Source organism: Parambassis ranga, chromosome 17 (genome assembly GCF_900634625.1).
Source record: "Parambassis ranga chromosome 17, fParRan2.1, whole genome shotgun sequence".
Classification (NCBI taxonomy): Eukaryota; Metazoa; Chordata; class Actinopteri; family Ambassidae; genus Parambassis; species Parambassis ranga.
In genome coordinates, this window is record NC_041037.1 from 5569308 (window position 1) to 5584286 (window position 14979).

Sequence of the window (14979 nt, forward strand, 5' to 3'; positions counted from 1 at the left end):
ATGTTAGCAAATTGTTAACATCCGGAAATTTATGTCTCAGTTTTGTAATGATGGCTTAAATTTAATTTAATAACAATGAAGGCATTAACTTACCGCGTACAAAGATGTATCGACACTCGGCACACTTCATAACAAAAAGTAATAAGTACAAATAAATAAGTTTGTACAAGTCCAACTATTAAAGAGAAGCGCGTTCCTTTTTGACATAGCAAAGACGTTCTGTGCTTGGACCACCAAATTCAAGATGGCAACCGGAAGTGACATGTCCGTCTCCTAGCTTCATCCAAAATATGAATATCAACAGGATATGTGATACACTGGATTATATATTGTAGTAAAGTGCGGAAAACTAGAGTAATTAGGTTTATTTATTTAACTTGTACATATCTTCATTACAGAGGTAAGTTGCCATTTACTTCCACTTTGTTTAAGCATTTTTTTAAATATTTGAGAAAGTTGAATAATTCTTCAAAGACAATGTTTACACTCAAGGTACTCAATGTTTAGTAGTCTATACTTGCATTTTAAAAAATACAGCCATGTTTTGTTTAATTATTTTCACTGCTGCAAACCCAGACAAGAGCCATTATTCTGTTAGCTTAAAACACGAACATATTTATAAACTAACAGAGGAAATAATGCAACATTGTATCCCTGTTATGCATTTTAATCAGGTTTTTAAAAGACGACACCGTCAACTGAATAGTACTTGATTACGGGATAATGACACCAGTGTTTGCACCTAGTTCAATCTGCATAAAATGGAGGAACTGATAAAGGTCTCTTTAATTAGGATGGTGTTTACATCAGGCTTTACATACACCTATTACACTGCACTTATCAACACCCTACAAAGACAGGCTCACTGTGATAATGCACTTGAGTGTGACTCTGCCACCACTCACTGACTGTTATTGTTGAGATACCCATTTTAGATGTTTCTCAGTATTCTTGGTAATGATATGAAATCTACAGATGTTATGATGAGGGGTGATACAGTCTTTGATGGCACTGACTTTGTTCATGATTATCGCGGCCATTTAGGTTTTGTATCTTGCCCCCTTCTCCTCATATCCCCTCTCATGCTAGTGCCTAGTGGTAGTCATCGCAGTCTCCTTTAGGCAGACTGCTATGAACACATTATAGATGGATGCATTAGTGAGTGATGCAGAGCCCCGGATGGCTTGCCTTGTTTTCATGTGAGAGTGCATCATTAGAAAATGTTCCACTTGGCAGGGAAGCGCGTATTAACTGCAACCGCAATGAAATGAGGTTGTGATAGATGGTTAAAGTTATACAGGACTATTAGGTTGAAATATGAACCTCTCAATTGTCATGATGAAACAGAGGGCTATTTGCGTGGTGATCAGTGCATTGAGAGACAATTGGAATCTGCAAAGACCGATACAATACATTAGAGGTAGAGGGCTCAGAGCTGAAAGAGTACAGAAAAAGTAATCATGCTTCCATTGAATAGTTTGGAGCTACTGTTCAATTCAGAGCTCTATAAATTCATTTAGGTACTTTGCCAACATCTCAAGAATTGTAATGAGATCAGAGGAAGATTTGCAAACAGGGCGGCTTGTCTAAGCTCTGTTGTGGACACTTGTATGAAGGTAAATTGAGGTTGATTGGTTATCAATGGTGCTTTAATGGCATCAAAGCAGACTGTGTGTGCCAACCTGTATAGATGTCCGAATGGAACTTAATAGTAAGAGAAGTAGAATGAGCCTTAAAGGCTGAATACAGAAGCTTCCCTTAAGATAATGTCAGTAGCCAATTAGGCATGCTCATTATTATCTCTTATCATGTTTCCATGGTGACCTAACAGTCACTCCACTAGCATCAGAATGCAAACTTCAGAGCCCATTTCACTTCACCCCCCTAGATGTGAGCTGAAATGTAAAAATTGCATATTAATTGCTCTCTAACCAACACACAGTCGCTCATATTCCAGACACGAATTTGCTTCTCCCAGCAGGGATAACCTTAAATAGCACATAAATCATTAAAAATGAGAAACACCTGATGATAATTGATCGCTGCGGTGCCATGGTGATGTCGCTGTAAACTCAGACCATACTCGGCTGTTCTGACTCTGTATTAAACTAACAGCAGATCCAATTGCGAAGCCATTAGCATTTAATATTACTGTAATTACTGTGTACATTTCATTATGTTCTCAGTATATTAAATGACTGCTCAGTGTGGAGGGAGGGCTATAGTTTAATCTCTTTCTGTATTACTGTGTGCCACAGTACTCAAAATAGCATTAAGAGCCACATAATCAGAGGGAACTAATTGCCTATGATTGCATAAATGAAGTGCTTCACTCTCATCAGGGCTGTTGCCGACGTCCAGCCTCTTACCGCCTTGGGATAGGAGGCCGTTGACCACAATGAGGGAGGGGGGGGGCAGAAAAACCTTTGGAAAAGCAGCTACTGGTGGGTAATGTGAGGAAACCAAAGATTTAATGTGTCCACAGGGGGCTGTGAGGGCAGGGGGTGTTACTACTGCTGATGTTTTTTGTTGTCATCAGAGTTTCCTCTGCTTCACAGAGAGAGAGAGAGAGAGAGAGAGAGAGAGAAGGGGAAAAAAACGAAACATGAATGCCCACCATTTGAGAAATGAATTTATCGAAGTGGCTGTCTTTTTCCCCATTAGTAAGTGTTTAGTTCAGCGTTTTAAATAATTGCGTTACCAGGAATGATATTTAAAATACATTTGGGAGTCAATGAGGCGGGAAAGTGCCTACATGTTTTGCTGATGACACCCGGGCCATTTGGAAGACATCAAAGTAGAGAGGAGGTAGCCCAGATGCATATTATAAACTCATTATGTATATCATTTAAAAGGATGTACTCCAGCCGCAAAAACAATATTCCTAGTCTCTCTCTGGTAATGTGTGTTTTCAAAGTTGAAACTCTTACTCGCCTTCAGTTTAATGTGGCATCTATTACCAAACTGTAACATAAAATAAATGACCTTGATTTCCATACCAGAACAGTCGTTAAGGTATAGATGAGATGCAGCGATGCCTCTGTGTGTTCAAATGGGAAAAGAAGGTAAAAAAAAAAAAAAAAAAACAACAACTCCAAACCAATATTGTGTGTTTCTCCACCTGTGGTGCCAACCTTGTTTTCTGCAGAGTTTGCAGGCACCTCGATGGAAGCCAACACATTTTTAAATGTGTGTGTTTAATACATTATCTATAAAATACAACAGATGTTGACATCTTTGCAAGTTAAGCATTCTAAAAAAACTTAAATGTTTGCCAGCAGATTGCCTGTTTGCTGTCTACAAGGCTAAAAAGGTGTGTTTTTGCTACCGAGTAGAGTTTCCACCACTGGAAAATGGCCGTTCATCAGTCATTTTAGATGTTTGTCAGATGCCTAGCGAGTAGGCTTAAGAGGCTTAATTATGCTCCGTCCCTCAGTCATCAGAACACTACACGTGGAGCAGAGTGACACAGCGGTTGCCAGTCATTCAGCCTAATGTTCTAATGCAGGGAGCCGTGTGGATACATAAAATCCATTAAAGCTCTTAGGAAAAAAAAAAATACTGTGCAGGAAAAAAGACGTTTTTGCAAGCCACACACAGGGGTGTACAAATAGTGTCTTTTATTTGATCTTCTCCCAGGAAAAAATGTAAAGTAAAAAAGCATATTAAAAGTTGGTACAATATCAGCTATAAAAAAAAAAGACTGGAGATAATTTTGAAGTAAATATTAGGTATGGAAATGTATGACCCACTGAGCTGACCATTGTAGGGATTTTATCAAATGCAAATGTAATTTTCATAATGAAGGCCTTATCTAATAAGATCCTATGTAACTTTGAAAAAGATGATATTTAATACTTAGAGTCTGACTTCACTGGAGCCAACAGGTCAGGCCTGAGTGGCTGCATGTGAGTCGTAAAAATAGCTTCACTTTTCCTCACACTGCAGGGAGGGTCTCGTGCCGCATATCAAAACAACTCCGTGAACCGACACTGTGAACAGCCGGCAGGCACAAAGTGGACATCAGCCAGAGAAAGAGAAACAACAAAAGGAGCAGAGCCAGGCCCTATAGAAGACTTCCTATACTTAATCCTAACTTCTTACAATCAGTCTTCAAGTCTTTCGGCATGTCACGAGGCAGCTTTGTCTTTACTGACACAGCACTGCGTTCTCTTGAACTTGAAAAGGATATGCTAGAGAGGTACAAATACAAGAGGCAACTTGCCTCCCATCACCTTAACAGTTATATGCTGAAGAAGGAGATCACAAACAGAGCGCCGCTGAGGTCCAGCCATGGTCTGCCACCGGCTATCTGCCAAGATGTGGTCATCCAGAACGCTTTGTATACAGGAGACCTGGAGGCTATGCAGCACCTTTTTCCTAGAGGATCCACAGCAAACCTCATCATCGAGCCACAGGGAGGGGACATGCGCTGGGTCGCCAGAGGGGAAGGTAAGACACAACATCTGTCTTCATTTAAAAATAGTATTTACAAGAGATTTTACTTCTAATAATTATCTTAACTGATAGAACGGTGCTGCATTAATTTAATTTAATACAAATTGATCATTTAATTGATAATTTATGAGCAGTATACATTTGAGGCAATGCGTAAACACAAAGTAATGCAATATTTATAGAAACAGAACACGAGGCAGTATTTATAGAACCCATCACATGCCCACCACATAATCACACCCAGGGGTCATCATGTCGTTCTTCTGTGTAACAGGATATTAATCCATTAGATAAACTGTAAACCCCCCCCCCCATCAAAGACTATGGAGCTGGTGGTTTTTAGCTGTGCTGTATTCTTTCACCTCAAGGAATTAGCTAAAAAAAAAAGTAAAAAAAAAAGTAAAAAAAAAGGCCAATAACATGCCATGCATAGTCATTGGCTTACATACTGCTCAGTGGCATGGTTCACTCGGTCAGCCAAAATATCACGTAACGCCTCCCTGAAATAGCCCTGTCTGCACAAACAACCTGCATAAGTGGTCTTTCAGGAGGAAGCACACAACTAATCTATTAAAATCCAAATTAGTTGGTGATAATATGGCTTATGTAGCACCTAAAATAAAGTGGCGCAAACAAAAGAAGTACCGTGAAGATGTGATCGCTGTAGCCAAGGCCACAGGCTGTGTCCTGCAGTTCTGGAATTCTCTGCTTGTAGGCGATGAGTTGACAATTCTCAGTATTGTGGCCGACGAGGAGTATGAGTACCTTATGGATTCCATTTATGACACCAGCAACATAGAGGAGTGGAAGAACTTCAGATTTAACTACAGATGCCTGAGTAGGTTTTCACTTTTTCTTTCTGTTGTTGTTGTTGATCTCATGTCTATTACACTCCTTGGGTGCAGGACTATGGTCACTGACTTATGAGCAGGAGCTGACGACTCCACTTCACATCACAGCCAGTCGAGGTTTCACTGACTGCCTGAGACTCCTGCTGCAACGTGGGGCGAGTGTAGACCTGGCACCTGGTGGCAACACGGCCCTGCACGAGTCCTGTGAGAACTGTCAGCCGGAGTGCACCAAGCTGCTGCTGATCCATGGTGCAAATGCCAATGCCGCTTCAGAAGATGGCCTCATGCCTTTGCATGTTTGTACAGCCCCTGAATCTCTTGAGTGAGTGAAGAAAGTGTCTAAATCCTCTCATAGTGTACTCCTACCCTCCTTGTCTCGGCTCATAAATCATAGAAAAAGATTAGATTAAAGCCAATATAGTCCAAACCTTGTAGGAGTGAATTGTTTACTGTTGGTCTGCGCTGTTGTGGGGGTGTCCAGGGTAGTGATATCAACAGGGATAGCGAGGACGAAAGCCAAGCTTTGCCTGCTAGCTGTAACCTAGCTATACTGCATGGATCTGATGTTGGTTACTAACATTAGCTGGTAGTTATATGCTAACAGCAAATTGCAGACTCCAGCCTTAACAGAGTTCAATAACTGTTCTTCAGATTATCAGAGATAAAGGGTTTGTGAATCCCTGATCTAATTCACTCTTTACTCTGTAATTCTTTCTGCAGATGTGCCAAGTATCTCCTTCAGTATGGTGCAGCAATCAATGGTCGCAGTCTAGAGGAAGATGATACTCCTTTACACGTGGCAGCTAGACACGGCCTCCCAGACCACACTGAGCTCTACCTGCGATATGGAGCTGCTGCGGACAAACAGAACGACGAAGGTCTCACACCCCTGAACACCGCTTGTTCACATCCCCAGGAGGCAAAGGACCTCGAACGTTACTTCAAGGTGTGCAAGCTGCTGATAGCGGCAGGGGCTGACGTCCACACTCTGGACCAGGACAAACACAATCCTTTACACATGGCCTGCAAGAATGTCAATCCAGACATAGTGGATCTGCTGCTGGCTAACGGTGCCTGCGTTAACGACATGGACTATGGCGGTGAAGCTCCCCTGCACAACATCCTGAAGGTGGCGTGCTACAAGCTTACCCAACAGCCTGAGAGAATCGTCCGTGCTCTGCTCAACCATGGCTCTATTCGGGTGTGGCCCGGCGCTCTCCCCATGGTAGGAGAAGAAATGCTACCTTGAAATATGTGCACAAGCATTTAATATGGGCTAATGCAGTCCACACACAGTTACAGTGTGAACCAATTATTCATCAAGGTGGCTCATTTTGCATAATTAGCGAGTGTAACACCTTGACTTGGTTCTTGAAACACTACACTGTTCGCTGCAATATTCCAGACTTCACAACTTCACATTCAAATCATTACCATTTCGTGACACAACATGAAGTGTTGCACTCTCTGCGGGAAACAGACTACAACTATCAGTGAACCCACGTGCACTAGACAAAATGCCTAGTTCCTAATTAGGCAAGTGTTAATAGGAGATTAATTAGCACTAATTGCATAATTTCCAGTTAAACCCCTGGAGGGAAGACCAATCTGTTCATTTCACAAGTGTTTAATTACTTTATTTCTTCAGTTCTGTGGAGTCACAAGCTCGGTTGCTCGTGAACTGAAACGATGATTGTATGAGTCCTTTTTGCTTTTCTCTGAGCTGTGATGTATGTTTTAGGTTTTGAAGCACTGCTCCGAGTCTCCACGCACCATTGAGGTTCTCCTGAACGCCTACAGTCAGCTCAAAGTCACAGACACTTGGGTTGAGTCTGTGTCTGAGGAGGTGTTCAAGGCAAGCTCCTAAAACATATAAAAGCACATGTTTTATTTCTGTAAATGCAATATTCCGCCCTTGTTTCAAAAAGTTATGAATGTAAAAAGTCTTAATATGTGATACTTATAATGAGAATGATGCATCTTTGATATTTGATGTCATTTTATATTCCCTATCTGTGGGTGCTCAGATGAACTTACTGTGTGTTATTCTCTGCTTTTGTCCAACCAGAAGCACAGAGTGTTCTACGAGTCGATCTTCGCCTTGAAGATGACCCCTCGCTCCTTGCAGCACTTGGCACGCTGTAAACTCAGAATCTTCCTGGAAGGCCGGGTACCCACGGTGGTCCCAAAACTGGACCTGCCCAACTTCATCAAGAACTACCTGCTGCTGGACTACAGAGGATATGTACACTGAAAAGGTTTCATTAGTCTTGATGAGGTAAAAGTCCTTAATTATTTAATTATCTAATTAAGTTCAGAATATAGTAATACTCATTTAACATCATATAAACTTGCAGCAGTGACACATGTTAGGATTTTCTGTCACTTTTATTCTCGGTCTTTCAGCACACCAGCATTATTTGATTTTTCCACCACAAGAGGGAGGTATAGACTAGAGTTGATAAACTTCATAGCTTGTGTGCAAGTGTTTTTTTTTATTTATTTCATTTTTCATTACTTTTTTTTTTACTTCTGCACATGATAGAGATGCTTGCAACTTGCTCGTATTATTTTTACATAATTATTGCCATAGTTTGGTGTTGAGTGTGCGCACTCACGGTGTGTTGTACAACAGGAGGTTTTGCCAACAAATATTTTCATAAATAGCGCAGATAATAGTAATTAGGCACTTTTTATTGGAAAAAGGTTTGATATGTGAAATAAAACATTGCAGAACAGTCACTCTGCTCATTTTTGTTATGTTGTGTTTTCAGGAGTGATCTTATTTTATGTTTCTGCTTATTGGGTGCTGCTCACTACTGATTGCTTTTATGAATTTTCGGGAAGCAATTAAAGAAAATGTTCAATCATAAAACATTGAAAAAAAACTACATTTTAACTTTTTAAAACTAAACTAAATATATGTATATAAACCTTTGATCCTGTTATTCTGGATAAATATTCATTTTCAACATCAGTCATTACAGGAAATGAAGTTAACTTTATTGTATTTTAATAATACAGATTTTTTAAAACAATAAAAACACATTTTACAGTCAATAACTGTGACTGACATGATGAATCGATTCGTTGAAGAGTTGCAGAGTAACATCAGAATATCTCTCAGATAGAAAGAGAGAGACGCTCGACAAATGGTTTCAATAGATCAGAGAGAGGTGCTGCTGAAGTCACTTGCAATTATAAGAATTAGCCTGGCCTGGCCCTCCACCGCTAATCAGAGTCGGTGGTGATATGTTTATGTCCTCATGCAATCAGAAGACCAGCTGGAGAGCCCGGGCACCCAGAACTCAATAGGGCTAATCATCATCAGTTCCCATTGCCATTTAAAAGGTGAGATGATCTGCGATTAAACCAGTGCTTAAAGAAAATGGTTTTTCTCTCCTTCCACATGCATCTTTTATCAGGGGGAGAAAATTAATATTCCTTTAGCGCAAACCAAAATGTGTGCGTTATTAGATTTATAAATCTGATCAATGGGTATTTTAAATACATTTCCTGGAGTTCAAACAAAGTGGAAACGCACTCAAGAGTTGACGTTGGCCACAGTGTGTCCACACTGCAGTTGACCTCGCTTAAACGCCTTTTATCTGAATCTAATTTCGCACAGAGTATCTCTCTCCAGGGAACAATTGTTGCAGCACTTCTTTTTTTTCTGAAGCCTAACGCATTGTTTTTAGCCGTGGAGAAAAGGACAGCGAGCGGAGAAACATCTGCCTCTCCTCCCTCCTGACTTGATGCCCATCGGCCCCCCAATATTTGAACAAAAGCCACCGTTGTTTTACGCTGTCCCTTCAATCCAGAGTAATTACTTATCATCAATCAAAATTAATAATAGCTGATTGGGTTGGTGTGGTCAACGATTATAGAAGGGGAAGGGCTGGAGCAGTCTCTCACACCGTTTTTGCAGTCAATGGTGAACCTGGCAAAAGGGGGAGGAGGGCAGAGGAGGGTGGGGGTGCGACTCGTCTATTTGGTCTCCACTGGGAAACTACCGCCTCTCAAGACGGCCAAAAAGTCAGAGGCTGAATAAGGAAATGAAGCGTAATTTGAGGAAGATGGATGAGCCCCCAGGGAAACACCCCCTTTTCATTCCCCTTGTATTGCAGATGATAACCAATGCGCTCTCGCCCTCTCTCTCTCTGCGCGCACACACACACGGTGCATGGGAGAGGGGCGGAGGGAGGAGTTGCAGGGAAGGGAGAGGTAGATAGATAGAGAGAGCGTGTGTTTATGTCTCAGTGTGTGACAAATAAGAGGGAAAAGGTAGCGCTGGGGCACACAACAAAGCGCCCAACTACACTGACGCACACAGAGCGCAGAGATCCGGAGAAGCGGTCCACTCCCAGGGATGACAACACGCCAGAGGATCTACTTTCCATCCACTCTGTCTTTGAACTGAAAAGTTTTGCTCGTCGCCGAGGAGAGGACAACTGATTCCAAGTTTTCGCCAAATAAAAGTCTTCGTCTGCAAGATGCAGAGACCAGGCGGTCAAGGGACGGCGTTTTCTATCGATTCCCTCATAGGGACCCCTCAGCCCAGACCAGGACACCTGCTCTACACGGGCTACCCCATGTTCATGCCGTACAGACCTTTGGTTATCCCACAAGCTTTATCCCACTCGCCTTTATCGTCTGGTATACCTCCACTCGCGCCGCTGGCGTCTTTTGCTGGACGGCTCACCAACACGTTCTGTGCCAGTTTGGGACAGGGGGTGCCGTCCATGGTTGCGCTCACCACAACGATGCCAAGTTTCTCGGATCCTCCGGACAGTTTCTACCCGCCACAAGAGCTGCCCGGCCCCCGTTTAAGTGCTGCTGACCCGGGAGCGAGAAGACAGGAAAGTCCGCACTCTGAGGAGCTTCACAGCCGGGACAAGGGCTCCGAACTGCTCAACTTCACGGAAAGTTTTCAAACAATATCAGGTAACCTTGGCTTCTTTTATACTTTATGACATTAGGGCCTATTTAACCATAACAAGCTGCTGCGTAAAGAGTGAGCACCCTGCGTAAAATGCTTTAAAAACAGACAGTTTGGCTCAAAACTAAGTCTTTGGTTTTTCTAATTGGTGCCAAATCTGCCAGAAATGCATCTGAGCTCGGGGTTGTCACAGTTGTAGTGACAGAAATATTAATGCTGCAACATCACTTCATGCTCTGAGAATAAAACAGAGCATGTTTGATCCCAGGGTCACTTCCAGTGGAATTATTTGGTGTGTTGAGATGTTACAAGTCTCCACTTACTGCGCTGCAGTCAGATCTCACCTGTTGGAGACTCAGCTGATGGTGACACTTAACATGGATGTTTGGCGTCTTGACAACATTTTTCTGGGCTAATAATTGAAGCACTAACACTCCAAAACCAGGGATTTATGCCTGACACTGTGACACACATCAACTATTATGCGTCTAAATGTAAATGTGTGTGTTTTCTCTCTTTGTGTTTTTAGGTGAGACCAAACTTTACAGTTCAGACGACGAGAAGCTGGACCTAAAATCCGCAGACACAGTGTGCAGCGACAGAGAGGACAGCTCCGCAGACAGCGAGAACGAAAGTTTCTCGGACGGGAACAACTGTGGCTCCCTGTCCCAGAAGAGTAAACTAAAAACGGGTTCGCAGGAGGCGCTACCGGCCGGCAGCTCGGCGGGGAAGAGCCGGAGGAGACGAACAGCTTTCACCAGCGAGCAGCTGCTCGAACTGGAAAAGGAGTTTCACTGTAAAAAATACCTTTCTCTGACTGAACGCTCCCAGATCGCACATGCACTTAAACTGAGCGAGGTGCAGGTGAAGATCTGGTTTCAGAACCGCAGGGCCAAATGGAAACGGATCAAAGCCGGTAACGTCAACAACCGGTCAGGAGAACCGGTGAGAAATCCTAAAATTGTGGTTCCAATCCCAGTGCACGTCAACAGGTTCGCTGTACGGAGTCAGCATCAACAAATAGAGCAAGGGACCAGGCCATGAAAATGAACAAAATTACTAATAATAAAACACTTACACTGACTCTCTGCTGAACGCATGAAGCACAAAAAGGAGGCGGCACTGAGGGCAGAGGAGGCTCACAGACAGACCCATTATCTGGCAGTATGCTGTCATTTTTTATTTATTGTCCTGTGAATATGTAAATATAAATGGATTAAAAAAAAACATTGGTACAAATGGGCACTATGAGATGCGACTGTAAAGATTTTTTTAAGTATTTATATGTAGGGCCAAACCGTTTTGTTGGTCATGTGCATGTCCTCATCTGGTGAAGCTACTCTGGATTGATTTGTTTTTTTTTTTCTGTTTTGTGTTTTCGTACAATTTGTTGACCACATTTGCATGTAACTTAAGACATTTTGTTTGTCACCAATCACATTTGTGGTTTAAAAAAAAAAAACAAAAAGATGTGAAGGAAATAACGACCAAACAAGGGACAAGTGTAAAGTATATTGACCTAATAAATCGCTTTATACGAAAGATGGAATCCAGATTGAATCATTGTTGTTTAGAGAACAGATCAACAGTTCGTTTTTGGTTCCAAAAATAAAAGAAGAAATTATTTTAAATGTAAAAAAACGTGGCCTGTAGTGTTTTGTAAGCAAATCCATTTAGTCAGGCGACTATTTTCAAATGATTTTACGCACTTTTAAACAAATGTAACAATCTTATTTATTAATATTTCTAATAATTTTCTTGACTTTTACAGGAATTTTATGAGAATGTATATATATATATATTTAAAGATCTTGGCGAGATTAAATTACGCGGATTACTTTCACTGATGCAGCATCTTCACACATCCGCTAGTTTTAATCTCCTAAAACTACAAATGATCGTATTTTCTTGAGATACGCCAGGACATAAAAATGACATTTGTTTTTTAAATAGCAGTGATTGTTTTTTTTTAAGATGCCATATTGTGGACTGATGGATCCACATTAGGCTAAACAGATTCAACACACTGTGATGAACTTTTCTAACAGTCCCGGCACAAACAGCTCCCACCCAGATCAACTGTGGTGAATCAATACATTCAAAATGATGAATTATATATTTTAATATGACATTTTTAAGCTCTAAAATATTGACATTTGTAGGGAATTTATTTTTACTATAACACAGTAAAAGCTAATGTTGAATTTTGGTTTTAAAATAATGTAAAGAATGCAGCATATGGCCTCTAAACTCTGTAGCTGAGAGATTTTTTTCAAATAAGCAGTTTATTTTAAAACATATATTTATTTTAAATCATGTCTGGCCACATTGCTGCTATCCTGTTACAGGAAGGAGAAAAAAAGGGCTTAATGTTTTTTTTATGGAAACCTTCATATGCACCGTTTCTCTGAAGTGTTTCCAGAAAAGTCTCATGTTGGAATATTTTCACTTCACCTCTGCAGAAAGAGAGAAAATGATTTGTCTCCCTGTTCCCCCAAAAAAGACTCAGGCCTCCAGCTATGTTTAACCTTTAGGCTGTTAAAGTATGATGATGATGATGATGATGAGGGGGGAAGAATCTTCAAATATTTTACTAGTATTAATATTTGATTAAATTAACCAGCTCTGTCTTGAACAGAGTATTCAGGGGTTATGGATGATATTCAGGAAAGACAATAATATGTCAACATCTAATGTCAGTTTGACCTCAGAGCACAAACAGACCCTTCATGACCTGGGTGCCCATGAGTAGTAAAGTTTATTTCACCGTCCACCTCATACATCAAGACTGTGACACTTGGATGGGGATTGAAGGAGGGATGATCGCGTGTGAGGGAGCAGTGGAAGTTTTATTGTGGTCCAAGAGCTGACTAATATAGACGGTTCAATTCCACGACATTGTGCCAGAGTGCAACAGCTATTTCAGTCCCAATGAGCTGCACGCTGGAGGTGACGACGAGGAGCCATGACACAGCCAATAACTTCATTGTTATTATTATCAAGAGCCTGTGAGTGGGACTGGGTTTGTTTCAAAATACACGTCCCCTCTAGTGTGACAGGAGAATTATTATTATTATTATTAATAGAATTAATGTCTCAATATATGGCAGTTTTGGGAGGGAGTTAGACTCTGTTCCATTAAATCTACACATTCTGCCAGTCTAAACACACCACCTATATTTTCCACAACCTGAATCACAAATTGAAATATCAGAAGTTCTTTCCAGGCAAAGACATGTAACTATTTCCTCATTCACCTGCAGAGAGAGAGAGAGAGTGAGCGAGAGAGAAGAGGGTGGAAAGCAAGGAACCTCATTACAGGCTGCTTGTGTGAGTGTGCAGGCTGCTCAGCGTCGACTGGAGGCCTGACTTCTTGGGAGGGTCCGGACGGTCGTGGCTACAGTGATGTATGGGCAGATGCATCAAATCGCACAAGATAAACAAGCGATGAGTTTCATCAGGGCCATCATAGCTTTAATTTGGCTGCCTAATGAGTCAGATCTAGTGGCGGAGATAAGAGTTGTCAGAGGCCCGGCTCTAATGAATTTCTTGCCACTTGTAATCAAGGTTGCCTGTCTGAGGGGGGATGATTAATGGAACCCTGGAGGATTCCCTCGGCCCTCAGCCTTCATTACAGCTAATGCATTCTCAGGCAAATTAACAGCGAAATGCAGGCAAAAGCCAACGGGGAAAGGGAGAGAGAAAGAGAGAGGGAAGAAGGCAGAATGGGAGAGAGAGTGATGGGAACACAGGGTTTTTATAAGACAAAGGAGCATAAGGAGGGTGAAGAGGAAGATAGCATGATGGGTATGAAGCAGCCAGGTTGGCAGCAGGAGAAAGATGGGCATTGGAAGGATAGCAGTACAGAGACATGAGTTTGGGGTTGTCAGAAAGGGCAGAGAGCAACATGGATGTACTGGTCAGACATGATGGAGCTGAAATTGATAAATGGACGTTCAAGTCTGTGGGGATTCCAGAGAGGAGAGATGGTCAGAGTGGATATAATTACTGTTTAAAGAGGTGAGGAGGTTAAAGAGAGGAGGAAGAAAACATGAAGCGACAGTAACGAAACCATGATGAGCGGTGATGAATATGTAACTCAATGCCACCTCGATGCAACATCTATGTCAGGACCAGGCACATCACTGACTGTCTGCTAAATCAGGTTGTTAAAGTGGCCCATGGCCAAGCAGCTTCTACATGTTATGGAAATATGGATTTAATGTTTGCAAATATGGTCTCGTCAGGTCTTTGTGTACCCATCCATCAGCCTCAGACCCACCTCTGCAATCTTGGGAGGCAATTTGTCTGAGAAGAGGTGGGCGGCAGAGAGCCCTCCTCACTGTTTAGCAGGCCCTGATGAAATATCAAAACACACAGCAGTGCAGGCAAGCGCTCCAGACTCACCACAACAAACACAAGTGGCCTGGGTCTGCCAAGACGTTAGGCATGGTGATAAATTACAGGACGGATTTATTTATTAATTTATTTGGAGGAGGGAGCCCAGGTTACTGAGTACAGCCTTTAGATTGTGACATTTAAAGACTCCGAAGACAATTCAAACTGGTGAACAACACATTTTTCAGTATTGTTTGGGTTTCCTGGGCTCCTACTAGCCCTGATAGCAGACACACATGGCCTTAAGATGATGATCCGGTATCACCTGACAGCGTAATTTGGTCTGTATAAGCACCACTGACCCCCACATCCTTAGCCTTAAAATGACAATCA

At 41.9% G+C, this 14979-nt stretch overlaps 2 protein-coding genes across 2 annotated transcripts; both read left to right on the top strand.

Annotated features, from left to right (window-relative positions):
- Positions 1-3944: 3944 nt before the first annotated feature.
- asb10 (ankyrin repeat and SOCS box containing 10) lies at positions 3945-8051 on the top strand. The gene is made up of 5 exons (XM_028428446.1): positions 3945-4452; positions 5364-5631; positions 6030-6534; positions 7051-7164; positions 7378-8051. Exons 1-5 carry the CDS (start codon positions 4128-4130, stop codon positions 7561-7563), a joined length of 1398 nt encoding a protein of 465 aa, XP_028284247.1. The 5' UTR covers positions 3945-4127; the 3' UTR covers positions 7564-8051.
- A 1536-nt stretch (positions 8052-9587) lies between these two features.
- Positions 9588-11393, top strand: gbx1 (gastrulation brain homeobox 1). Its single transcript, XM_028427955.1, has 2 exons — positions 9588-10253; positions 10778-11393. The coding sequence occupies exons 1-2, from the start codon at positions 9803-9805 to the stop codon at positions 11290-11292; spliced, it is 966 nt and encodes a 321-aa protein (XP_028283756.1). The 5' UTR covers positions 9588-9802; the 3' UTR covers positions 11293-11393.
- The last annotated feature ends 3586 nt before the right edge of the window (positions 11394-14979 follow it).